Source organism: Hemicordylus capensis, chromosome 6 (genome assembly GCF_027244095.1).
Source record: "Hemicordylus capensis ecotype Gifberg chromosome 6, rHemCap1.1.pri, whole genome shotgun sequence".
NCBI classification, from domain to species: Eukaryota; Metazoa; Chordata; class Lepidosauria; order Squamata; family Cordylidae; genus Hemicordylus; species Hemicordylus capensis.
Genome location: NC_069662.1, coordinates 42,407,995 through 42,434,374, shown reverse-complemented (window position 1 = coordinate 42,434,374; position 26,380 = coordinate 42,407,995). Strand labels below are relative to the sequence as shown.

At 44.5% G+C, this 26,380-nt stretch overlaps 2 protein-coding genes across 12 annotated transcripts in view; both read left to right on the top strand.

The window, feature by feature from the left end:
- NPEPPS (aminopeptidase puromycin sensitive) overlaps positions 1 to 7,808 on the top strand; it is a 222,400-nt gene extending 214,592 nt beyond the window's left edge. For all 11 annotated transcript variants that reach the window (XM_053262227.1, XM_053262232.1, XM_053262229.1 and 8 more), the window contains 3 exons: positions 3,625 to 3,780; positions 3,879 to 3,926; positions 6,276 to 7,808. In XM_053262227.1, the coding sequence (XP_053118202.1) occupies positions 3,625 to 3,780; positions 3,879 to 3,926; positions 6,276 to 6,428 (357 nt within the window). In that variant the 3' untranslated portion in view covers positions 6,429 to 7,808. The remainder of the gene's footprint in view (positions 1 to 3,624; positions 3,781 to 3,878; positions 3,927 to 6,275) is intronic.
- A 14,212-nt stretch (positions 7,809 to 22,020) lies between these two features.
- Positions 22,021 to 26,380, top strand: part of KPNB1 (karyopherin subunit beta 1) — an 88,235-nt gene continuing 83,875 nt past the window's right edge. Inside the window, exons 1-2 of the mRNA XM_053262238.1 lie at positions 22,021 to 22,243; positions 23,710 to 23,768. Of these exons, the coding sequence (XP_053118213.1) occupies positions 22,204 to 22,243; positions 23,710 to 23,768 (99 nt within the window). The 5' untranslated portion in view covers positions 22,021 to 22,203. The remainder of the gene's footprint in view (positions 22,244 to 23,709; positions 23,769 to 26,380) is intronic.

The following is a 26,380-nucleotide window of genomic DNA, read 5'->3' as shown; positions in this document are numbered from 1 at the left end:
GTAGAACGCAGCCACGCATGGCGACGTAGAGTTATCGCAGTGGTCATTGCCCGAGACTCCGTCTCCGCTGTATGTTTAAACATGCTCAATAGATGCCTCGTAACCACTGTCACTTTCTCATAAGTCTTTTTAAAATTTTCATGAAATTCTTCCGGCAACATCGTAGCCGAGTGCTGAAATAGCGTATCCCAAATGTGGTGTCCATAGCATGCCAAGCACGCAGAGTAATTGGCAATTTTAATCGCCAAACTAGACGTAGCATAGGCCTTCCGGCCTAGCACATCAAGCTTTCTGCCCTCCTTGTCATTGGGTGTAGAATGACGTTGCCCTCCTTTGGTAGAGGCGCACTCTACAACTAATGAGTTCGGTATCGGGTGCTTCATGAGGTAGCCATTGTCATCCTCCTGCACCCGATACAGTCCCTCTAGTTTTCGAGAAGTAGCTGTCGACGTCTGCAATACTTCCCAGGCTGTTTGCGCTGCTTTTGTTATAGCTGGTAGCATAGGCAGAGACACTGGGTGCACTACCTTGGCACGCACCATCATGTTGTAAACAGGGTCCTTTAAGTCTAACTCCGGTTGTTTCAACTCAAGTCCTAATGCCTCCGCCATTTCTCGAATTTGAATATGGTATGCTTTCAATTCTTCAGTGGGCGAAACTGACATGTGTGGGGGCACATCAGATGGTAGCTCCGGATCTAGAGGCTCATCCAGGATCGAAGGGTCATCCTCGTCAGACCCAGACGTATCAGAAGAATCTGCATCTCCCGAATCCGGCACCTCGATAGGTGCGACCGGCACCTTCTGCTGCTGTCATACCGGTGGTGCGGTCGCATTCATCACCCTGGGCACAGGCTCAGGTGCAGGCACCGTAGTCCGGCTCGTCACGGCCCCTGACTGCTGCTGCACCTTCCAGATTTTGTATTCGGTGTAGTCTGCCAGATAAACTACTGGTGGAGTGTGTGAGAAACCACACACGTGGCCGAACTGTGACGTGGCCGGACGGGCAAAATACGTAGCAGGAGGGCGTACAAATAACAGAGACGGGCCAGTTAGCGTTGCCCTATCCATCATCGGTGGCCTCTGCGCCTGCATTGGACTTGTGGCCGCCGAAACACGTTGTACTGGTCTTAGTAGAGCAGGCAAATGTAGCGGCACATGTTGGGGCGACACCGACAAACCCCTGGCACCCTGGTCAGTGACAACTCCAGAGAACCCATGAAATGTCGATTCAGTCGGTGTACTATCAGTGGAGTCTAAGAGAGCCAGCAAGTCCGTTCTCGCTCTGGAACCCGCTGCAGTTCCTCTCTCCGCGGCATCCTCCCCAAAATCAAGGTAGTCCTCAGTCCTGTACTCCTGTCTCGGAGTCACAGCAGGAGACACCAGCAGGGTATGCGCAGGGGTTAGCTCCATCGCTACCTGGCGCTGCAGAAGAGGTCTTGTGCCCGATGCCTCCATATTTCTCTGTGTTGAAGCATCTCTCGACACCGAGCCTGGGTTCGACATCGACACGTCCTGTGCTCTCGACGCCGACCTCGACACCAAGTCCGGCATCGACGTCGAAGCATCTTGTATTCTCAACACCGAGCCCGGCATTGACATCAAAAAGTCCTGCGCACCTGACACCGAGTCCGGCTTCGACACCGAAAGTGGGGGTGCAGCACTCGGCTCCTGCGGAACAGCCATCAGCATCGAACCAGCATGCAGCAAGCTTGGGCTTTCCATCGACATCGAGATCCACAGCGTCGAAGTGGTCGATCCCGTGGAGTCCCAGCCCTCACAATCCGATTGGAGTGCCAATGGAGATGGGGTTTGACTATGGACTCTAGTCTTCTTTGTCCGTTTCCGAGGAGGCGAAGTCTCCTGCTCATCGTCTGTCAACGAGTTGTGCTTATGTCGCTTATGACGGTGGTGCTTATTCCCCACGTCTCCCGGCTTCTTGAACTCCCTTGGCAAGGTGGCTTTAGACTGCCTAGCGGCAGGGTCCACTGCAGGAGCATCTCCGCTCGACACCGTACTGGTCGGCTGCGAAACAGTGCCCGACGCTGAGGTCGACATTTAAAGGGGCCGCAACGTCGAGGTCGAGGGTCTAGGTGTCAACGGCCGGAGCGTATCATCATAAAGCGCCGCTCGCAATCGTAGTGCTCGGTTCTTCAAAGTTTGTTTTGAAAAAGACGAGCAAATCTTACAACTCGCCGGGTTGTGCTGCTCCCCCATGCATAACAAGCAGGAATCATGCGTGTCAGTGGAGGGTAACTTAGTTCTACACTCTGAGCAGCGTTTAAAAGTTGTCTTGGGCTTGTCCTTGGTCAACATAGCCTCAGCCGTTCACCTTGTCCAGCGGAAATGTTCAGTTTTATGCTTTCTTCAGAAGGGTAATCCAATAACACAAATCCGAATACAGTCCAATAATCAAAACATATTGTTCATCCTAATCCATTCCTAGTCTGTAACCAAAACACTAACTATCCGAGGAGCTAAACAGTCCGAGGTGTTGATGCAACGGCGGTCAAACAGAAACTGAAAGAGACACGCCCCAACTGCCAAGGATAGGGAGAGCACAATCTCATGCATGGCAATTAGGGGCGGCGCGAGGAGCTAGCTAATCAGTCCGTGAGGTCACTGCGCAGGCGCAGAACCCAATGTTATGAATGCAACGGATCACGATCCAGATCTCACCTGATTCTAGATGATCATCCTCCGTGGCGGTTGTCCAAGAACTGAGGAATGTGGTATCTAACCTGCCTTTAAATAGCACGGTGTAGGCAAGGGGGCAAAGCTCCTTTGCCTCGACAAGCTGTGGCATGCTATTGAGAGGATCCAGCGCTGGCATATTACCCATTCTTATGGTTATTGATGGATCTCTACCAGATCAATAGAGACAGGTGAGCAACCTGTTTTTCTGCCCATAGTGTTAATGATTTAGACCCGCTTCTGGGATTGCAGCAGCATTCATTCTCTCCAGCTTGTCCACTTTCGCTTTATGCATTTCCCTCCCATATGGCTGCTGAAAGTTAAAAAAAAATTGACTGCCCAAGAGAACGCATCATGAAAATCTTTGTAATACTAAGACTTCAGAATACTTGCAGTCATTATAAGCTCCTATATCTAAATACTGCTCAGTCTACAAGATTTATGTGCAAGTAATAGACAGACAAGTTCTAACTTCACTTTTCAAACTTTTCAAACCTCATGCTTATTGTGATCACAGATCGGCAATCACAGATCGGCAATGGTAGACAAGCTTCTCTAAAAGCCGTCTTGCCCACCACTACAGATTACTGGCTGCCTCTGCACTGTGCAGCCATTAGGGAATGTTGGGTGTGTTTCTAGGCTGCAGTCTCTGTTCACACTGTACATGGTGAGACCCAAGTGACTTGGCCAGCACTGACATGAATTCAGGGTGTGTTCTGAAACTCTTCCCAGGTTCCTTTGCAACTTGCAGCGGTAAATAAATTGGTGTGGGAAAGTTTCTATGTAACCAGAATGTTTGAAAACCAGTCCTAGCCCATCCAAATAGACCAGGCTGAAATAGCATATCATAACAGCATCTCTCGAATTCATGGAGTTTATTTTGCAAGTTCCAGGTTACCTGAATTACCGCACATCCTTATTCTATTTACAGGAAGAGGTACGTCCCCAGGACACAGTATCTGTCATTGGCGGAGTGGCTGGAGGCAGTAAGCAGGGCAGAAAAGCTGCCTGGAAGTTCGTCAGAGACAACTGGGAGGAGCTCTATAATCGCTACCAGGGGGGCTTCTTAATATCCAGGCTAATAAAGGTTTGTATGAAGTCTTGATTGCAGCAGTCATTGAAAACATGGGGTACTTAAAACTAACTCTCCTGATTTACTATGCACTCTGCTTTTTCTTCCCCCAGCTATCGGTGGATGGGTTTGCAATTGACAAAATGGCTGCAGAGGTTAAGGTAATACAGTTTGGTCTGTGTGATGATTGCTGGCATTGCAAGGGCCGTTGGTGTTAGATTTCAGTGAAGGAATGATATGTACAGGTGAAACTCAGAAAATTAGAATATCGTGCAAAAGTCCATTAATTTCAGTAATGCAAATTAAAAGGTGAAACTGATATATGAGACAGAGGCATTACATGCAAAGCGAGATAAGTCAAGCCTTAATTTGTTATAATTGTGATGATCGTACAGCTCATGAAAACCCCAAATCCACAATCCCAGAAAATTAGAATATTACATGGAACCAAGAAGACAAGGATTGTAGAATATCGGACCTCTGAAAAGTATAAGAACAATAACGGACCTCTGAAAAGTATAAGCATGCATATGTATTCAGTACTTGGTTTGGGCCCCTTTTGCAGCAATTACTGCCTCAATGCGGCGTGGCATGGATGCTATCAGCCTGTGGCACTGATGAGGTGTTATGAAAGACCAGGATGTTTCATTAGCGGCCTTCAGCTCTTCTGCATTGTTTGGTCTCATGTCTCTCATCCTTCTCTTGGCAATGCCCCATAGATTCTCTATGGGGTCAGGTCAGGCGAGTTTGCTGGCCAATCAAGCACAGTACACTGTATACTTTTCAGAGGTCCGATATTGTTCTATTCTACAATCCTTGTCTTCTTGGTTCCATGTAATATTCTAATTTTCTGGGATTGTGGATTTGGGGTTTTCATGAGCTGTACGCCATGATCATCACAATTATAACAAATTAAGGCTTGACTTATCTCGCTTTGCATGTAATGTGTCTGTCTCATATATCAGTTTCACCTTTTAATTTGCATTACTGAAATTAATGGACTTTTGCACGATATTCTAATTTTCCGAGTTTCATCTGTACATAAGCTCCTTTCATTTCTCCCTGTGCTGACCATTTTTGATAATAGTGCTGTGTTTCAGAGTAAGTATCCCAGAGCCTTTTCCCCATAGCTCACATTTTTTGGCCAGTGCACTTTGCATAATGATGAAACAAAGTGTGCAAAAAAACCCAGTGTAGTACATTTTAAAGCCACCAGCTTGACGGCACACTTTACCTTTAATGGCGCAGTGGGGAAATTACTTGACTAGCAGCCAGAGATTGCCAGTTCGAATCCCTGCTGGTATGCTTCCCAGACTATGAGAAACACCTATATTGGGCAGCAGCGATATAAGAAGATGCTGAGCATCATCTCATACTGCGCAAGGAGATGGCAATGGTAAACCTCCTCCTGTATTCTCCCAAAGACAACCACAGGGCTCTGTTGTCGCCAGGAGTCGACACAAACAGCACACCTTTACCCTTAGAACATTTTATCATTTTTATGAGAGTAGGGCAAACTCCCAAGCAAACACGTATTGGAAATCGTAATCATTACAAACTTTTGCCCTAAAAAAGGGCTGTCAATTCTAGGCATATTTGGTATAAGGAGAATTGATCTTCTTCAGGAATTAGGTAGCATATCATGATGAGCATAGTTTGGGGTACTTGGCATACAGTCTGAGGCCCTTATTCAAACTGTGTGGAGGATTAGACTGTCTTGCCACATTAGTGATGGTTGCACATCATGGGGTTTAAGATGGGGTTTAACCACAAGTCTTTGAAATAATGCCAGGAAATAAACATATGTCAGTTTGGAAAGATATGGGAGTAATGGCAATTGTTTGGGGGGATGGAGAACAGAGATTTGTAGGCCTCATTTGAGATGTGGAGCTGTGTATTGAGAAACCAGGTGCTATAATAGGGTTGAGAATTATACCTTTTTGTCCTTATCAGGTCAACTAGTTTATACAGTGAAAACCACCATTTTATGTTCAAATTAGAGAGCCTTTAGAACTTTTGCTATGTACAGTAATTGAAATGTTTTGAGACTGATGGATCAGTCTTAGTCTGTGTTAATTGCTTTATTGTATTTTTGTCATTTGCCTGAATAATTGGATAAGTAGAAGGGCAACTTTATTGCATAAATTATCTGGGCCTATAGATGGATGCAGGTCTAAAAGCTACACATAGCATAACACCTGGTTCTTCTCCAGGGACTATAGTTTATTCTGTCATTGCGCAACATGGAAATGTCAGAGACAATTCAGGCAAGGGTGCTTGCAAAAGCGTTTTTAACTGACAATGATAGGCATCCTCTCTAGGTGGTATGTCTCAACATGCATGCCAAACCCAGTAGTCACTCTTTTTGTAGTTTGTGCCATGCCAAAAATCTTTTGTTTTTTAAAAAAATCCTCTTGTAGACTATGAAATTGAGGTTATCTGATTGAGAGGCAATCCTTCTTAAAATGTCTTCAGATGTGGCACTCCAAGGCTGTTGTTTTGTTCCATAGGTGTTCTTTGAGAGTCACCCAGCTCCATCAGCCGAGCGCACTATCCAACAGTGCTGTGAAAATATCCTGTTGAATGCTGCATGGCTGAAGCGCGATGCTGAAAATGTCCACCAGTACCTCCTGGAGCGTAAGGCCTCACCAACTGCTGTGTGAGCCCACCCTCACCCACCCCGGGCATCCCAACCGCTGTGGCCCAACTGCCTCGGTGTGAGGAGAAGGAGCTGCTACCCGACAGCTGAATCATACGCCAAGGAAATTGGAGTCTTTTCTCAAACCAATGGGGATTGGACAATGAATGTAGTTAACTGGTTCCTGCTCACACTCCAGAACTAAATCCTATTAAAAAAAAATTATCAATTCAGCAAAAAACAAACAAACCACAACCCTGTAAATATAATAGTAATAAAATAGAGCATAACAAAACTGTGAAACTTCCTTAAGCCTTGTCAGTGGTTAAAATATTTAACACACACCCCTTACACTTTAACTGAAGAACGATTTTTTTAACCATCCCTCTTCCTTTTTCTAAAAAAGCAAGGAAACCAGAGGTTTCTAGGCGAGTTGAATTCTGTGGCAAGTTGAGGGCAGGAATGGGTTAATGCCTCTGTGCACTGCAGAGAGCACGCTACAAGATAGCTATAAAACGTGCGTGTTGTGTGGAATGGTTCAATTACGAAAGACATCTTGGCATCACCTAGTGTGTAGTGCTGAGTTGGGGTTTTGGGGGAGATATCCCGTAATCTTGGTTCAAATTTGAAGGCTTGTAAGAATCCTGCCCTTCCCGATCCCTTGTCTTGTTATCTTTCGGGGGAGTGTGGGGGAGAAATAAAATGTCCTGTGTCTTTTTCCCCCTCTCTTCCTCCTTTTGGTTTAATTTGCTGATGGTCCTTCTTAGATATTAAAAAAATGTATGGAAACATCTTTCTCAGCCACATTAAAAACAAAAAAGAGAAGAATTCATGCCACCCTTTTCTCTCTTTCTTTAACATTTACCCTCCCACTGCATGCAAATAAGATTGAGTACTGTGACTGGATCCTTCTGTGCCACCTTAAGGGCTGGCCCCCTTTATGCATAACACTGTAGTTTGTCTAAAAGATTCACCTTGTTGAAAAACCAAAACACTGCCCTAAATTCCTTGTAACTGCAGCTTTTCATCCCTCCTTCTTTTGGTGGTGTTTGATGGTAATTTGATTCAGAAGCCTTAAACTTGTGCTAGCTGGCATGATGATGAAATTCTAAGTTGTGTGCCATCAGTTGCTTACCAGAGTAGCATGTTCCTGCTAACCAGACTTCAAACCTGACACCACTCCTCCCACAAACGTTTACAGTCCCCCCCCCCTTTTTTAGTACCTTTTAAAAAAGGAATTCATACTTGGTGTGGCTTTAACTGTTATTTTCAGAAGGTCATCAGATAATAGCTGTCAAACTGCTTCCCTGAAACACATTTTTGTGCTATTGTTTTAAAAAGAAAACAAAAGGAAAAATTAAAACAAGTTGGCGTTAATAAAAAAGAAAGTCAATGTGAAACTGAAGAGTCTTGGTTTTGGTGTCTGTATGTGGGTGAAGCTGGAGACAGTCTTTTGTACACCGCTTTGGCCGTATCATCACAGCTACAAATCTGTTTTAATGGCTGTAATATACGAAGGCAGGTTTGCATAAAGGCTCACCTGAGTTTCCCTTGTCCTTAATCCTATGTGGATCTTGGATAGTTTCTGTTCAAACCCAATATTGGTCCTACCATGTGGCAAAGTGAAGTGGCTGCTTCAGACAGAAGACTTTGGGTGCTATTATGGGCAGCATATATTGGAAACACAACCCATAGGACACAACCCACCAAGGCATTCTCCTACACAAGTCCAATGAAATAGTAGTGCTCTTGCACAGTTACTATTCATTTCAATAGGGCTTGTGCAGGAGAAATCCCTGGTGTGTTTTGGTCTATGTTAATATAGGGGCATGGGTTGGATTTTCCACTTCTGGTACCAAAATGCCTTGGATCCATCCTGTTAACAAATTCAAATAGCATGAAATGCTTTTTGGAATGTTCTTTTTTCAATGAGGGGTTAGCATATAGTCGATCTGCTCTGGCTTCTTTCCATCCCCATGGTTGCTTGTTGGCATAAAAGCTATGCAGTCACACTCTCTCCCTGGCAGATAATTAATGGAGGATGGATATGTTTCAAGAGACATTTTGTTTCTTCTGTGATGCATTTATTTTGTCACTAAATGTGCTGTTAGTGGTACAAACAGTGACACCTACTGAGAGATGGCTGGTACTGTATTACAACAGAGCATACTTTAAACTCTAGTCTGGAGTGGAACATGCTTACATTCATAGGCGTAACTGGGGGGGGGCGGGGGGGCACATGCCCCGGGCGCCATTGAGGTGGGGGCGCCATACCAGTCCCTGCCACGCCCACCCCATTGCCCACCTGCCCAGCCCCAGGGCCCCTCAGCCACTTGCCTCTAGCTCCGGCTGATTGGCAAAGAGGCCTAGGATCGGCAAGGCCTGCAAACTGCAGAGCTCTTCTCTCCCCGCCTCTCAGCTGATCAGCGGGTGGGCAGGGCTTCCAGAGAGGCCTCCGAGTAGGCCTCCCTGAAGCCTGAACTCAAGTAGGCCCCAAGCAAGGAAGGAAGGAAGGAAGGAGGAAGCAGGCAGCAGACCCTCTGCCCAGACCAGACCATCCAGAACAACTATTGCTAGGTAGGCTGTGAATTCCTTTTTGTGGTTACCCTCATATATAGGGATCTGCTTGCCATAGGGCTTTGATATGGGGGTGGGGGGTGGGGCGAGACTGAGAAGTCTCCGAATATTTAATTTAAAACAGACTGGAAAATGTGCTGGCTTTAAAAACAAAAACGATCTAAAAAGGCCTATAAGTGGCTTGTTTCATGTCAGAAAATTACAAACACTTCTGGAACAAGTATATTTTATTTATTTTCATTCATTCATTCATTCATAAATGCACTTATGTTCAAGTTGTTTTGCAATCCAGAAGGTCTGAGTGAGAACTGTGAAGCATGTGTTGTGATTTTATTTTATTTTTCTTGTGTGTGAACTGCTCCCCAATAACTTGCAGGGACTTCAGGGTAAATCTGGCCAACATGTGAATGCAGCACCTCTGTTCCAGAGGAGATGTGTGTTAAAGGGCTTTAAAAGCCTGGTGTGAAAAGACTCCTGGAATCAAACTTTACTGAATTTGTTCAGAATTCTGAGAAAACAAACATAGGCTCACCCTGCATGGTTGAAAGTATCATTTGCTAATCTGCAGCAAGGGGTCCATTTTAATAATTAGTATTGCTAGTGTGTTCTAGGCATTAAAAGTAGCACAAATATATAGTACTCAATGTATATCACTATATACTGTGAAGTGTGCATGCGTGTATTCAGTGAAATGTATTTCCAGGTAGCATACTTATTTTGAAATATCAGACTTAAATCCTTGGGGGCCTGGGGTGTGTGGAGGCCCTGGACTTTGAGGGTCTGGGGGCCCATTTTGAAATCCTGTCTCTGGACCCATTCCAACCTTGCTATGCCCCTGGCGGAATAGTTACATATATATTGATCACTACATATGGGTTTCTGCACAGCACCTGCACAGAAGAAACTTCCATGTAGAAAATGTGTCTCTTGTAAATTGACCCTGAATTTTCCATCCATGACTGGGATATCTGAGAGTTAGAGTCAATAATAAAAGAACAGCACACTGCTTGTGACAGGAAGGGGCAAATTACAATGATTTCTTAGTTTGGCAGGGGCTGGTTTTGGCCCTGGCAGAACTTGGCTATCTGCTCCTGTTGCAAATTCCTCTGTCCAGTGTGGCAAGCTAATGTATCCTCCTCCCTCTTGGTGTCAAAGTAAGCACTAGTGTGGTGAATGCACATATACCCCATCATGAGCCAACAGTCGTCATAAGACAAAGGCTGGCAGGAATCATTCACTGGTTTATAGACACACACACCTACCCACCACCTCCTTCTTCCCCTATTTTGCTAGTGGCTATTTGGGCAGGTGATCCTCTAGGACAATGATCCTCTAGGACAGGCTTCCCCAAACTGCGGCCCTCCAGATGTTGCTGAACTACAACCCCCAGCATACCCAGCCACAATAAATTGTGGCTCAGCATGCTGGGAGTTGTAGTTCAGCAACATCTGGAGGGCCGCAGTTTGGGGACGCCTGCTCTAGGACATGTTTTTTAAAGAATGAAAGGAGAGAGAAAATGACACTTGGAATCCTCACATAACTCCTGACTGTTGTTCTAAGTCTTTTACAGAGATGGCTCATGTTTTCAGGTTTTGATCAACAACCATGTCTAGATGGTACAGTGTTCCTTTTAATGGGGATTTCCAGATATTGCTGACTACAAGTCCCATCATTCCTGCTTGGACAGTGGCGCAATTTCAGTGCTTGCCCTAGGCGCCATTTTCCCTAGTTACGCCTCTGAATACCTGTCTTGTCTTTTCCATTTTGGGACACAAAACCTATTACTATGTTTAAAAGCATTTATTTTCTGGCCATGAGGACTGCAAACCTAGGCTGTTGGTGTGCAAGACATTTCTTTAAAATATATATTTCTAAAGAGCCTTGTAGCCTCATGTTTCCTTTTTCCTGTCCCAGTATACTTGCACGGATGCAGCCCACAACCCACATTTGACTATGGCTGTGACACATTTCCATATTTCCGGGGGGGGCGGGGGGGGATTTCAGTGCTTGCCCCGGGCGCCGTTTTCCCTAGTTACGCCTCTGCTTACATTCCAATCCCAAAACGAGACCTGTTTAAATAAATATTTTGTAAGAAGATGAATGACTACTACACAACTTCCATGGAACACACATTCCCCACACCAAAGTATTTTTATGTACATTTTATGTTAGTAAGCTGGTGTCTATTTACTAATTCTGCTAGCTTAACAGAACAAAACATGCTTCACCAACACTTAGTTTCCCAAAAATGCATTAATGACTCTCTGTCACACACATTGAGTTTCCTACCAATCAAACATGGGCATTCATTTCAGTTTCATTTCATGAAAATGATTCTAGTCTGCCCAGCAACTACCAGCTCTTGCTTTTGGAAACTTCTGGGCTTTCAGTTTCTGCTTCTAATCCTGCTTTTTATGTACAAAGGTACAGAATGATTATCGTTTTGTCATGGGGAGTGGTATTAGCTTGGTCTTTTAACCTGTTTAGTTTTATTAATCTTTTACTTTATATTGTTGTGAGCTACCCCAAGCAGTAGTGTACTGGAGGGGTGGGTCATAAATATTTCAAATAAATAAATAAATAGGAGTTAAGATACCATATAGCAAAGGGGTTGAAGCAGAAGAAGAGGGGGGCAATTCACAGCTTCCTGTATTGCCCCACATTTTGCTATTGAAAAAGCTTATGGGCATAGGAGACAGCTTTTCTGGGAATATTTTGAAGAAATGCCTTTTCTAGGTAAAAAGGCAAATGTGTCAAGTGTAAGCAGTGCAAGATTGAGATGCAGCTTGACACAGGTAATGAGTAAATGTATTACATAAAAATCTAGGTATGGTATACTATTTCTTAAATTAGTGAAAATGAAATTATCTAAAAATATGTATATTAGATGTAAATGCTATTGAGTTGTAGATTAATGTGTTTTAGTGATCAGATTTACACCATTGTTTTAAGAAATTTGTGAAGGATTATCAGTGGGAAACTTGATCTCAATCAATGATTTTAATTGATGCTTTTTCCTAGTATTTTAAATCATGCTTAGATAATTGATTTAAATGGCCTTGATTTAAATTAATCTACCTGCATTACAGTGCACTTAATCTATTATAAAGGTTAGAAACCATCTTTTGGGTTGTGTATCTATTACATAAGACAACTTTTCCAATTCTGTTAGAAAAGTGAAAAGCCTGCACTTTTGCAGCTGGGTTTTAATGAGTTGTCACACCTGGAAAAACTGAAACCAACTCAGGTGAACAGTTTCAAATTCATTATTCATTTTGGCATAAGTTATTTTCTGCTTCTCTCTGTAAAAGTCCATCATATAATAGAGGCTGTGTTCTGTCAATGCTTAAATTAATAGTTTTATAGGAGTAAAAAAAAATAATGGTCTACTCATCCCACCTTAACACCCCTCCATTTAAGACCAAGTGTCTTTATGCAGTTTTCCAGACCAGCACAATCATTCTAAGATAACATTATTTATAAATCTATAATCAAAGTATTTTGCTGTCCCAAATGTTTGGTCCATCTCAAATCAAATGGTGATGTTTTGTTTGGATATGGTTTTGGGGAGGTTTCCATGGCTGGAGAACCATCAGTTCTAGATGTGACCAACTTCATAATATGCCATTAGAATGAGAAGCCCCAAACCACCCTTTTCTTCAATCCTATTTGAAAACACACACACATTTTTGGTTAGCAAACTTTCCATACCTGGTAATCAAAAGAGACTGCTGATGTCTGTCATGCTTTTGGTCATGTGTGTGTGTGTAATAAGTACGGTATGAAACAAAAAAAAGATGTGGAGGGAATTCCATTTCTATAGTCTTGATTCTACCTAAGCACATTCAAGTCTTTCTATAAGCTTTTCCGTGTGGTCTCTGTGCATCACACTGATGGGCTCACACATGCACAGAGACCACATATCAAACTTCTGGAGAGAGCATGTGCATGGTTTTGGTGGAAGCCCCAACCCTGTGCCTTGCCTCTGAGCGTACTCTGCTGTAAGGCCTCTGTTGCTTTCTGTCACTAGGATCACCTGTTGGAAATGTATCTTTGATCTTTTATGTATTTATTTATTCATTTATTTTATTCATTCATTCATTCAATTTTTATACTGCCCTTCCAAAATTGGCTCAGGGTGGTTTTCCTTGAACATCTACAATTCAGAAAGAGAGGAACATTTTTTCTATCTACTTTATTGGATTTCTTTCCTTTATTCGAACTCCCCCCCTCCCCCGTTTTTCCTTCTTTGTGTGTTTTGGCATTTTTATTTAGTTGGTTCCACCCCACTACCCCTTCAGGCATCCACCCCCCTTCTTGCATTTTATGGCTGCTAGAACAACCTTTAAAAAAATGTGGAGCTAAGATTCCTACCACCAGTGGCCACGAAAAGTGTCTAATTTGCCTCTGAGAGAGACACAAGCTTCACTCTTGTTCTGTTTGCCTACATTTTACCAAGCAGGCTAGACAGGACTTGATAAACAGGGCTTCGATACTTTGATCTCTTCTGTGGGGAAGCACACTAGACAACCAGTATCTCTCTCTGCCCCTGCCTCCTCCAAAATGCAGTCTCAGTCTGAGGATTCCAACATACCAACACCTACCTCGGGATTCATCGTCACATCTGTGACCATTTTCAAAACGCCGAAACTGGCTTATTCGTTAACTCTCACTCTTCACAGTGCATCTTTCGGGTCCAAGAGCTGAATCTAATGCTGGGATCAAGGTACTATCAACCCCACAGCAGCATCCATCCCTGTCAGTACCACATCCATCTTCGGTATCACCACAACCTCAATAAGGGCTTTCAAAATTTAAGATGCCAAAAAATAAAAATAAAAATGAAGCAACTTGGTTATTCCAGCTTTGCAGATCAACTGCTGAAGAAGAAGAAACTTAAACCAATTGTTCCCACTCAGCCCATTTGGAGCCCATTTAGTAGCATCCTCCTGCAACCCTGAGCTTAGACCTTGTTAATAGATCTGCTCCAGAACGCTTGGCTAGGACACTCCAACTATACTTTTGAGTTAGCGTGGGGAACCAGCTTGACTGTCGGGGAGCAGTCTATTACAATATTAATCTTGAGCAAAGCTTTGGTCTGGAAATGATGCGGAAGTGTATATGCATTTATTGGGGGGGAAAGGGGTACAAAAATGAAACGTCGGTTAGGCAAAGTAATAAAATCTTAGCTAATGGTCTTAACAAGAAGCTCACTAAGAGGAATTTTAGCTTAAGGTCCAAATTGTAAATAAATTGGCTGAAGGTTTGCCATAGAAAGGGCTTGGATGCCGAAATGGGATGAGAAGGGGGCAAGGAGATATAGAGGGGCAGAATGTTAGTATTACCTATCCTTGTCCAGTGGTGTGTCCGGTGCACTTGTAGATGGCACACAAGCAGATTTCCTCACAAGGGGAAGGCAGGAGAAAAGCAGAAAGAAGAAAGGGCAAGTGGTGTAGAGCTACCACTCACAAGCCTGAAAATCAGTATGGTAAAGGTCCATATATATTCTGATTCCAATTCTGATCTCAAGATCATGTGGCTGGGCCAGGAGCACTTGTACTCAAAAACATGGCTGGAGGAAATGCATAAATCATGCTCCCTCCCTAGAGGGTCCAAAACTCAGGTAGAACACTGAAGTTCATGGTTGCAAGAGTTGGTCAACTTGGCTGTAGACCTACAGAACAAAAGGCTGGAAATGGCTTGGGTCAAGTGTAGGTGGAGGTCTGAATAGGTGACCTTAAAACTCATCTGAGAACTGGGATATGTCTCCAGGTGCAGAGATAAGTTTTTCTTAAGTCATAACAACTTTGCTCCTTAATTCTCACCAGTGCATTAGGTTGTTGACAGTGGGGTGGGGATGCAAGGTGCTTTATCTGAGTTACTGCAGAGGAGACTTACCTCTGGCAGAACGGAGTTAGCTATTCCCTCTGATAATGTTTTTAACCTGAGGTCTACTTTGTCAGTTTTCCCTTCTCTTTGAAGGTCAGACAAAGAGAGGTTTTTGGGATGATTCCCTTCCATCCTTAGTTATGGTGATTGAGGGCTGCATTGCTTGTGCTAAGCGACCGAACTGCATAGTTTGCCAAATGTGGCCATGTTTAGAATTCACAATCCCATGAGCTCCGATATCCCAAAAATGGAAGCTGTGGTCAGTCCTACAGTTCCAAATCATATAGGGAGGTGCTGTTTGGAGCCCCAAGATAAACTGTTTTGGCAACAACCTTAAAATAAGTCATTTTCAATAATTTGGTGTGGTGTTTAGGGATCAATATCCCTAAATACTGTTCATTTAAACATTTTTTTTCCAATACTTATGAGTTATTTCACCATAAATGTCGTGAAGGTGAAGCAATTCAGGTATAGTATACTTGGGCTTGGTAAGAAATATAGCAGCAACATCAGCAAACGTGCATGCATGAGTGCATGCATGCACATTTCATACACACACACACACACTCCGACTGACCAATCGAGATCTTTTAAGTTCCAGAGAGGATCTGATTACATTAGTGGATTCTAAGGAGAAGTTAATTAGTAATCGTGAAAAGGGGCAGACATGACTAGAGCTACAAACATTATTGATTCAAGTTGAGTCAGAAATACAAGCAAATTGTAATTGGGCTACATGCTTGCAAAATAATGTGGAAAAATCTCCTTCTACCCCCATCTTGTATGGTGAAATTTTGGTATATTCTATGGCCATTCCACCATCTCAAATGCCTTGCTTGCATCTAAAAAGACAATTGTAATGGGTTAAGTGGTTTTATTACTGTGATGGATTGTATTTCAAATCCTTTGAAGCAGAAATTTATTTCCTAAGAATGAAACCAGGTTGTTTGTTTTGAACATACATGTGTACATATAATATATGTGTACCAGCCGACCCTACACAGATCATCTGTGTGCTCTTTGGGGCTGGTGGTTACCTCTCCCCCCCCACCTTCTTCCCCAGTCTCCACTTCCAGGCCCAGCCACCTCTCCTCCCCACCGCCACCTCTGCCCTCCCCCACTCCCCCCGCCCCAGGCCTTGCCTCCACGGCTCGGCTGGGCCCGCCACTGCCTCTGGCCTCCACAGCCAAGCCTGCCACTGCCGCGGCATCCAATCCTCCTGGGTGTGCCTCAGCCAATCAGGCGTGTCCGCCACCCAGCCAATCAGCTGGGCACTGGGACGCACATTCCAAGGCACACCCAGGAGAATTAATAATATAGATTATATTGCCCAATATGTTGGCAAACGGAGTTGGCAAGATGTTTGCATCTTGGTTCAGTAATGCTATAGGCCTGTAAGATCCTGGACATGTTGGATCTTTGGGTTTTGGATTGAGGAGCAGCATATTTTTTTAAATGGCAAATTTTGTTCAAAAGTACCCCCAACATAGCAATAGCAATAGCACTTACATTTATATACCGCTTTATAGCCGGAGCTCTCTAAGCGGTTTACAATGATTTAGCATATTGCCCCCAACATTCTGGATACTCATTTTACCGACCTCGGAAGGATGGAAGGCTGAGTCAACCTTGAGCCCCTGGTCAGGATCAAACTTGTAACCTTCTGGTTACAGGGCGGCAGTTTTACCACTGCGCCACCAGGGGCTCTTTATGCTCTGAGGGAAGTTGGCAAACGGGGTGCCAAAAGGCTGCCAGAGATTTAAGATGGCCCTCGTGACTGAGAAATATTTCTGCTGGTAGGAGGATATGAATCATGGACCTGACTACTCAGGATTTGACTGCATTCCGCCCCCGCCCCCCAGTCCGGCCACCAGCCATCCCCAACACACCTTTTCCTGATAGAAAGTCTTGATGACAATAGCATAACTTCTGACTATCTCAATAACCCCCTCCAAAGCATCCAGGAATGTTCTATTATAGCAAAGAAGTTTGACTTAAGGGGCAAATCAACATAACTGAATACCCAAGCAAAAGGACAGGCACTTGCCCAAGAAGCTTCCCACCAATTGTACCCCACAATTCAATCAAGCCAAACCAGTTCCCCTGTTGTAAAGAGGAAATGCGAAAACAGCCAAAATGTAACAACCCCCATTAATAGGTAGAAAGCCTTCTCTTTACTTCCGATCAAGAAGACACTCATCCCACTAGCCTACTTTCAGTCCTTTAATTCCACTGGGAACAAAGTCAACTCAGGAGTAACTTACTAGAGGGTCAGAGCAAGGTCAGAGAGAGGAATTGGGATGCCAGCAGTTCCACCATCTGTAATGCTTTCTAACTACTACCTCATCTGGGCAAAACATTCTACCCAACTATCAGCAGCTACAGGTGAAATTCAGAAAATTAGAATATCGTGCAAAAGTCCATTAATTTCAGTAATGCAAATTAAAAGGTGAAACTGATATATGAGACAGACGCATTACATGCAAAGCAAGATAAGTCAAGCCTTAATTTGTTATAATTGTGATGATCATGGCGTACAGCTCATGAAAACCCCAAATCCACAATCTCAGAAAATTAGAATATTACATGGAACCAAGAAGACAAGGATTGAAGAATAGAACAATATCGGACCTCTGAAAAGTATACAGTGTACTGTGCTTGATTGGCCAGCAAACTCGCCTGACCTGACCCCATAGAGAATCTATGGGACATTGCCAAGAGAAGGATGAGAGACATGAGACCAAACAATGCAGAATTGCTGAAGGCCGCTAATGAAGCATCCTGGTCTTCCATAATACCTCATGAGTGCCACAGGCTGATAGCATCCATGCCACGCCACATTGAGGCAGTAATTGCTGCAAAAGTGGCCCAAACCAAGTACTGAATACATATGCATGCTTATACTTTTCAGAGGTCCGATATTGTTCTATTCTTCAATCCTTGTCTTCTTGGTTCCATGTAATATTCTAATTTTCTGAGATTGTGGATTTGGGGTTTTCATGAGCTGTACGCCATGATCATCACAATTATAACAAATTAAGGCTTGACTTATCTCGCTTTGCATGTAATGCGTCTGTCTCATATATCAGTTTCACCTTTTAATTTGCATTACTGAAATTAATGGACTTTTGCACGATATTCTAATTTTCCGAGTTTCACCTGTAGATCATGCCACAGAGCCAAGTGGTTTTCATAGAAGAATACAGGAGGGATTTACCATTGCCGCCTCAAGCACAGTATGAGAGTATGCCTTTCAGCACCTTCCTATATTGCTGCTGTCCCATATAGGTATTATGGGGATTTGAACAACCTCCTGCTCCCTAGGCAAGTTGTTTCCCCACTGCACCATTAGGTGGCTTATCTGCAGATAACAGGTAATATTTCCCCTAATCAATGCTCCATCTTTCTTCTCTCTCCTACCTTCCCCCTCTTCTCATCTCCCCCCACCCCATTAAGCAGTCAAACCTCCCTTTTCTCTGTTTTCTTTCCCCCACTCCACCCATCTCTGTAGTTTAGTTTTCCAAATCTACTTCATGCTTATCTGCTTGATACATTGATTAAAATGCCTTATCACTCTCAAGTATTTCCCCACTTTTGTGTTTTATTAGCCAAATAACTATACTTTTGTATTTTATTCCCCAAATGAATGCTTACTTGATTATTTGAACCAAATGCTATATCCTGCCTCTTTGTTTCAGTGTGCACTTTCCAAGTCTGAGAGTTCCCAACTTGTTTCTCTTGTGGGATGTTGACATGTTAACATATCGTGTTAACCAAATCTGCCCCCTTGGACAATTGGTACTTAGCCCATTGCTCAACCGTGCCTTTCTAGTGACCAGAAGCTGATCCTTAGCCTCTACCAATCTCCCCATGGGAATCTCCCTATGATAATGCCACCAACTCCTGTTTCCCTCTATTCCTAGGAGGAAGGCAGCGGCAATAGCCGTCTATGGCTTGGAGCTTTTAGCTCCAGCAAATCATATGGTGGTGGGAGCAAGAAGGTACAGTATAGAAGGAAGAGGAAATGATGTATATTTATGTATATATTTTATATTTATATCTTCCAGGCTGATTCTCTATGCACACAAATGCAGGGTAATGAATACAAACAGCTGTGAGAAACAAAGAAAGGGGAACCGAAATCAAAAACTATAATCTCGCTTATTGACATTTATAAAGATGTATAGAAATCTTCTCTTTTGGCATAACCTCAGGGCCAGGCACATCTGGAGCAATTTTTTATGGCATAAGTAATCAAAAAGAGTGGGTCAGAGTAGCACACTTCAGGGTTCATCCTGTGTGCATTACTTAGTCACCACTGATCTTTTCTGTTTTCCTACAACTAAGACATCTGGTCCCAAAGCAATCTATTCTTAATGACATAGGATCTCAGTGTAAAACCCTGAAGGTAGTTGGCAGTTATCCCTCTTTAGCTCTTCAGTGATGATGCCTTAGTTTTGGAAAACTCTACCCAGGGAGAGCCACCAAGCCCTGTTCTCCTTGTTTTGAACCACGTACAAAAACAATGTGTTTTATTTAAAAAGGCTTTTAGTAAATGGATTTTAATTAATATTTGAGATCTGTCTGTTGGTGTTTTACTGTGTTTGTTTCCTTGTGGTAAATTTTTAAAAATAATTTTAAAGCTTGCTGGATACTTTGGGAGGACACTACCCTGAAAGTTGGAATATATGTATATAAAACTGAGTGGTGGGTGAAATTCGATAAAGTGGCTGACCATTGAGCTAGAGTGTAACACAACTGATTTATTTTAGTACATTTAATACACACCATTTGGGATGCAAAGGCTTCACACGGTAGCTTACATATCTGTTTACCCCATCTCCTATGTGATGTTGGGTGCTGGCTTTTGACCATTTGCAGTGGCAGCCCATGACCTTTTTGCACCTGAGGCAGGGAGCCAAAAGTCCCTCCCTCCCTTTTGTTCAAAGGGACAGCTTGATTTAACTCACCTCTGTCACTTTCTGCTATTGGCAATAGCCCCCACCACATAGTACACACAGCCTCCTCTGTCTCCTCCTTCAGTTGCTGCTTGATAATGAGAATGGAGAATGAAGAGGAAGAACAAATGAGAAAAGGGCATTAAAGTACTGGAGACACACTAAAGTGTGTTCATACTATCCTGTTTCATCTTCCGCATCTCCTTTTTCATGATCAGGCCAGGGGCAAACAAGGGGGGAAGTGGTGGTTGTGGTAGTAGTAAATGGCTCTTTGAATGGTGGTTGTGCTATTGCTTAGTGAAGAGCTGCTTGGATGGCCGGGGGTGGCAGGTGACAGCACAGGGCCCATCCTCCTACCCTGCTGGTGCCTCAATAATTTGCTGCTCAAGGCGATGGCTTCACTTTGTCTCATGGAAAGACTCTTTCACATACCTGACCAGCTGATATGTGAGAGCCAGAACTTTCCCCACCTTTCGTTTCTAGAACATGAACAGGTATAGGTAAGAGTTACTACGCAATCAGAGATAAGTGAGAGTACTTTTGGGTATCAGTGTATGAAAAAGGGTATTGTGCTGGTGCAGTGAATGAAATATATACTAAAATATAACTTTAGACCACTGTGCACAGGGATAGGATGGTGTTAGCAACACAAGGAGTGCATAGTTAAATGTATATTGAGTGGCAAAAGTGTATTGAATACTGGAAAAGTTCCCTTATGAGGAGCACAAAAACACACTGATGCTTTTGTAATATATGCCGTTACAGGTGTATATACACTGAGCCTGGAATCGTGGACAGGCACTCAAACTGTGTTTGCTAAAGAAGCATCTGTTCCTCAAATGGCATGCATTAGCAGAATCCTTCCCCACCACCACCACCATACCAGGGCTGCTTCCCCCCTGCCCCCCAACCAGCTGCCAATCTCAAGACTTCTCTTTAACTGTCAGTATTCTTCCACATCAGAGTTATTGGGGTATATCATAGCTATAGCTGTCAGTGATCAAAAGCCATTAGAGAAACATCTCCACCCCTTAGTGTGTGTATGCACTAATATCAAGTCAAAGGTGATGTTCTCCCATAGCAACTCCTGTTGAAATGCATGGTACATGTGTAAGAGCTCTTATGCAGTTCCTCTGCATTTCAACAGGGCACCTGCAAGAGAAATTTCAAAGTGACGTGATAGACTTTGCCCATAAGCATGTGTGTCTCTACATCTATATGAAGAAACTGCTGTAATCTGATCTAAACCCACGGGATACAGCAGGATATAAATCTACTAAATAAGTTATGTAGAGCCAGTTTCTGCAGTTGAGTGCATTCTAAGTCTCCAGAGCTCAACTGAATAGAGCACTTTAGATATTTTCAGTTCATATATAATTTATTTCGTGCCAATCAATGTATAAAGCAGCTTTTTAAAAAGACAGGTTAGAAAATAATAGTAATGTGTGTATTAAACATGTTATAGTTAACATAAATACAAATACATAAACATAGTTCATACAAAGTGTACAGAATATCGACATCCCATGCATATGCATGTTTACTCAGAAGTAAATCCTACCTAATTCCTTGGGGTTTGCACCTAAATAAACGTACTGACTGAGGATTGCAGCTTTAATTAGGCCTACACACCACATATAAACATTTATAAAGAAAATTTAAAAAAACCCACTACGGTCTATTAGACCTGCGAGCGTCATGACGTAAAGGCTCGACTGACCAATCCTCGCACGAGGGAGGGTAAGGCGGGCGTCGGCCGGTTGAAACTGTCGGAGGGAGGGAGGAAAGAATAAGCGCTTCGAGTCAGAGTCGTCTGGACAGCTTGAAAAGAACCCGAGCGTGCGTGAGCACGCTTACTTACGCATGAACGTTACGTGCCTGAAGGCGGGCTAGGGCCTGGCAGGCCCTGACCAGGCAGTCAGTGAATAGGGATAGGGAAGCGAGTTACTTTCCCCTTAGGGCAGCTGCGTGGGGGTGCACGCGCCCGCGCGCGTGCCCGCTTTTGTTTCCCTCCCCCCCGCACTCGAGCTCACTGAATCACTTCGTTTCACCTCGCCGCGCGCGCTCTTTTTTTTTTTTTAGTCCCTCTTCTCTCTTCGTTTTCCTTCCTCCTCCTCCCCCCCTCATTTTCTTCCGCCGCTACAAGGAGTTGTGTGTGTGGGGAGGGGGAGGGGGAAAGGGAAATAGCAGAGGAGAGCCGCTTCCGCCGGGGGTGGGGCCGCCCCGCAGCTGAGGGAGAAGTAAAGAGCGCGAAGGGAGAGCCCGACCGACTGAGCGAGCGAACGAGCGAGCGGAGAGGGCGGCGGTGAACACTGACTCCGGTCCTCTCTCCTTCCCTCTTCCCTTCCTCCCTCCCCGGCTTCACCTCACGCCGCCATGGAGCTTATCAGGATTTTGGAGCAGACGGTCTCCCCAGGTAAAGGGTTGGGTGAGGTAGCGAGGAGAAGATCCCGCAGGGCCCTCCCATGTGGATGGGGAGAGGAGACACCCCCATACGAGGGAAAGGGATTAGTGGAAGACGGCAAGCAGGCCTGGGGGAGTGTGGATGGGTGGGGAGGCGGAATCCTCTTTCTCCTATATATGGACGTGGGGAAGGGGCTTGTGGGTCTTTCCCCACGAGGATCGCGGGGGTTAGAAAGAGGCCTCTCCCTCTCTCTCAAAGCGGGAGAGGCCTCGCTTCTATCCGCCCCCACTCCCCCCGTTGGCTTAGGTGGAGAGAGTAGTGAGAAAAGTGAGGTGGGAGATCATGGGGGGAGAGGTGTTAAGGATTTTCTCACACACACCCCGGGTGGTGGTATGCAGGGCTGGGGGTCCAGTACAAACGGTCCTCCTCCTGTGTGTGTCTTGCAGGGATAAGTGGGGAAGTCCTGTCTCGCACGTGTGTCAGGGCGAAGGTAGTTTGGGGTAACTGGTCTCGCCATGGCTGGTGGGGGGAAGGGATGGGGAGTGGGAAGGAAAGCGTTGAGGATCCAGTGGAGGGCTGCGGGTGGGTTGAAGAGGCCCTCTGAATGTGCGGAGCATATGGCCGCTTGTCTTGGAGGAATGGTGGGCTTCTCCCCCAGGTATGTTTACTTATCGGGTAGGGAGACGTAGAGGGCAGCATGTGTGTTACTCGTTGGGTGTGGGATTATCTCTGGAGTTGGAGGCCCCATGTGGGGCTAGTAGAGGGGAGTATGCATGTAAAGTTACGGTCCTTATGCCCATGAAGGGGGCTGGCACTAGGGATGACATGTACGTTCTTGTAGGTGCCGGGATTCGTGTAGGGTGTTCTTTAGCTTGAGCGTAGGCCCAGATCGGTGGGGTGCGTCGTGGCTAACTGTAACTATTCGTCAGAGCTGTACGTTAATGTGGGGTGGAGGGAGAAACGGGTCCTAGTACAAGCTAATGGAAGTTGAGTGCATGCGTTTAGATTGGAGACACTATTCTTTGCAAAGAGGGGACAGACTAGCCATAGTGTGGTGCAGCGGCTCAACTTAGTGGGGTGGGTTAGAGCGCACCCCTCAACCCCAGACCTGCCTACGGAGAGAGCATGCATCCCCTTTTGCCTGCAATCAACTCCTGTGTATAAAGCAGAACAAGTGATACTCTCCCCCCGTTCCCCATTCTGTGTGATGTTTGCTTGTAGAAAGTAAGTTGGCTATGAGGTCCTCTGTGCTTGGACGTCTGGGATTGTGGGTATGGGGACCCTTTTATTTTTATGGGGGGGGATCAATGCCCTGACTATAGGTAGTAGAAAGAACTGGGAAAGAAGAGCGAGAGGATGCAGGGATTGTTGGCGTGAGGATTGGAGGGTGTGCTCCTTTCAAGTGGGGTGGTGTTGGGGGCTGCCACTGACTCCCCTCCTCGTGTATTTTCCATCTGCCCCCTCCCCATCCCCTGCAGACCGCACCGAGCTTGAGGCGGCTCAGAAGTTCCTAGAACAGGCGGCCATCGAGAACCTGGTAAGAGAAAAACCGGGCTTGGGTTGCCTTGGGTGGGGTTTGCAAAAGCGGGATCCCCTCCCTGCGTGTGTGTGCGCGTTAAAAAAAAAAAAAAAAAAAACCAACAGCAGGCCGAACCGCCATAGAGGGGCGCAGCCTAACTGAAGGCTTTCTTCCCCCCCTTTCGTTTGGGGGGGGGATGAAGGAGGCGGCGGCGGCAGCCAATGGCAAAGCGCCCGGGAGTCGCACCACCCAATCGTTAACGCGAGCCGGGCCCGCGGGAGGGAAAAGGAAGGGGAGGGTGGTTTGTCTGTGCCGCGCTGCATGCATGGAGGGAAGGAAGGCGGGGGGAACGTGGATGGACGGGGGCCTGCGGAGGCCGGCCATGTGGGGAAGCCGGCATGAGTAGTTAGCTAGACACAGCCGGAGGAGGAAGAGGTTGCCTCAAGCTGGCCTTTCCGCCTGTGAGCGCTCAGGCGGGCCTGCTCGCGGTTTCGTTTTTCGTCTTCCCCTGGTGACCTCTCTTCCTGGTTCTATGACTTGCCATGCTGGGCCTCTGGACCGTCTCCTTTTTTCTTCCTATATTTCCCCCCTTCTCCATCGGCTATTCAGGCCTTCTCGTTCAAATAACCCATTCCTCCTTTCTCAGTGTCTTTGGTTTTATTCAAGTTTCTTTGTGTCTGAGACACTTGTGTCGCAGTGTCTTTGGTTTTATTCAGGTCTCTTTCATATAATTGAATCTGTTCCCTTGTTTTTGCTCAGCCCTTTCTGCCATATAATCTTTTAAATAAAACATCTTTTAAGTCTTTTCCATTTTGTGAAATAATTAATCTCTTCTCCAAAAAGATTGCTACACTAAAGCAAAAATCCTGCTCCTTACTTTGGAATAGGATTGGTAGGAACAAAATATGCAAAGGATCACAGCCAAGTGGTTGTCCTAGGTAGCCTGCTGAACTAATGTAAAAGGACAGTTTCAGTTATGTACTTGTGGAGCATGGAATCGGAGAATTCTGTTCTCGGATGATTCCAGGAAGAATAGCCAACATAAATGGGTAAAAGATACTGATTATTGAATTGTACTGGTTAAATGTGTCCCAGTTTTTTATTTTAATGGATGGCTCCTTTAAGCAAAATCTAAAGATGAATCTTCTGTAACCTTGCTAGTTGGCTTTATAAATATTGGGGATAATGGAGCTTCATTGCACAGATGTTTAGGAAAAATTGTAATCATATCTTAAAGGCATTAATAGTGCACCCCAATTAGCTATTAAATGTTTGATTAAATAGAAATTACTGATGATGTATTGGTGTATGTGTGGCATTAATCACTTGAAATCTTCTGAATAGCACCCTTTGACAGACAAACATTTCAGGCTCCAGGGCTGTGCCTTTGAATACTGTGGGACTTGTTGAGGCTTTGGTTGACTCCTGCAATCCTGGCGGCTTTGAAGAAAACGCTTCTGGATTGCATTTTTTTTTAATGTAGTTGGCAGGGTGTGGGCTTAGGTGGCAATGGGCATTTGAGTGTTCTAGCTTTGATACAGATACTTGGAATATTCTCCCCCACTTAAGAGAGATGGTTTTCACTAAATTATTTTGTGACAGCCACAAAAACTTGCTGCTATTTTGGAATGGTATAAGTACAGAGATGTAGAAACTGTTAAATGTACCTTCACTACTGAGCAGCTTGTTCATGTGTGTCACCAGAACTGACTCTTCTCCATGGATAGTTTCTGATCATAGAAAAAGTAAATGTTGCTTCTCTAGGAAACTAAGCAACAGGGCGGTTCTTGGATATCCTTGTAACCTGTCCTTCCAGGATTAGACTGAGAACATTTTTGCGTGGTAATACTTGTCAGTGATACAAACCATTCAATATTAAGCATTTTACACTGGAATGTTGTGTACTTTTTATATAACTTGTGTATTTCTAGTGTCCTCTGAAGGCCTCACATATTTAATTCACCATCCATAGTCTATTACACTGAAATATTCAGTTTCTAGCTTGTCCTTCCTACTTCCCCACAGTGTCTTGGCAATGGTTGAAAAAATGCTTCAGATTCTTCGGAGCCAGTATTGAATTGTTTTATTGCTCACTTGTATTGCACTCTTTCTCCAAAGTGTGGCACATATCCCACTTTATTTTGAAAAACCCTTTGGAGAAAGCTAAACTGAGAGATGGTAGCTGGTTCAAATTCACCTGGTGAGCTTAGTGGAGATTTCGAACCCAAGTTCCTTTGTACCAAGTCCTGTGCACCAATCCACTACCAGGAAGCAGCCTTGCCCATGAATAGAGAGAAGTCAATTCACAAATGCCATCACTAGTTTCTTTGTTAAGATAACATAACGGGGATTCCTCTTATCTTTTGAATTCAGCATAACTCTTGAAATTGTGTGCACATCTGCCTCAGGACAGAACATCACTTTATGAAGTAAATGGAATTTTTAACACCTTCTATTCTTTCCTTGCCATCTCTCTTGGACTTTTTTCCACATACAGGCTGCCAAGGTCAGAATTAAACTCCGCTGTGGTGAGAGAGGGATTTGTAAGGGGCATTTGAAAAGTGATAAGTACCCTCCACTAGCCACTGACTTGCCTCCCTACTCCTGCATTCACGTTACTTCAGAGATCA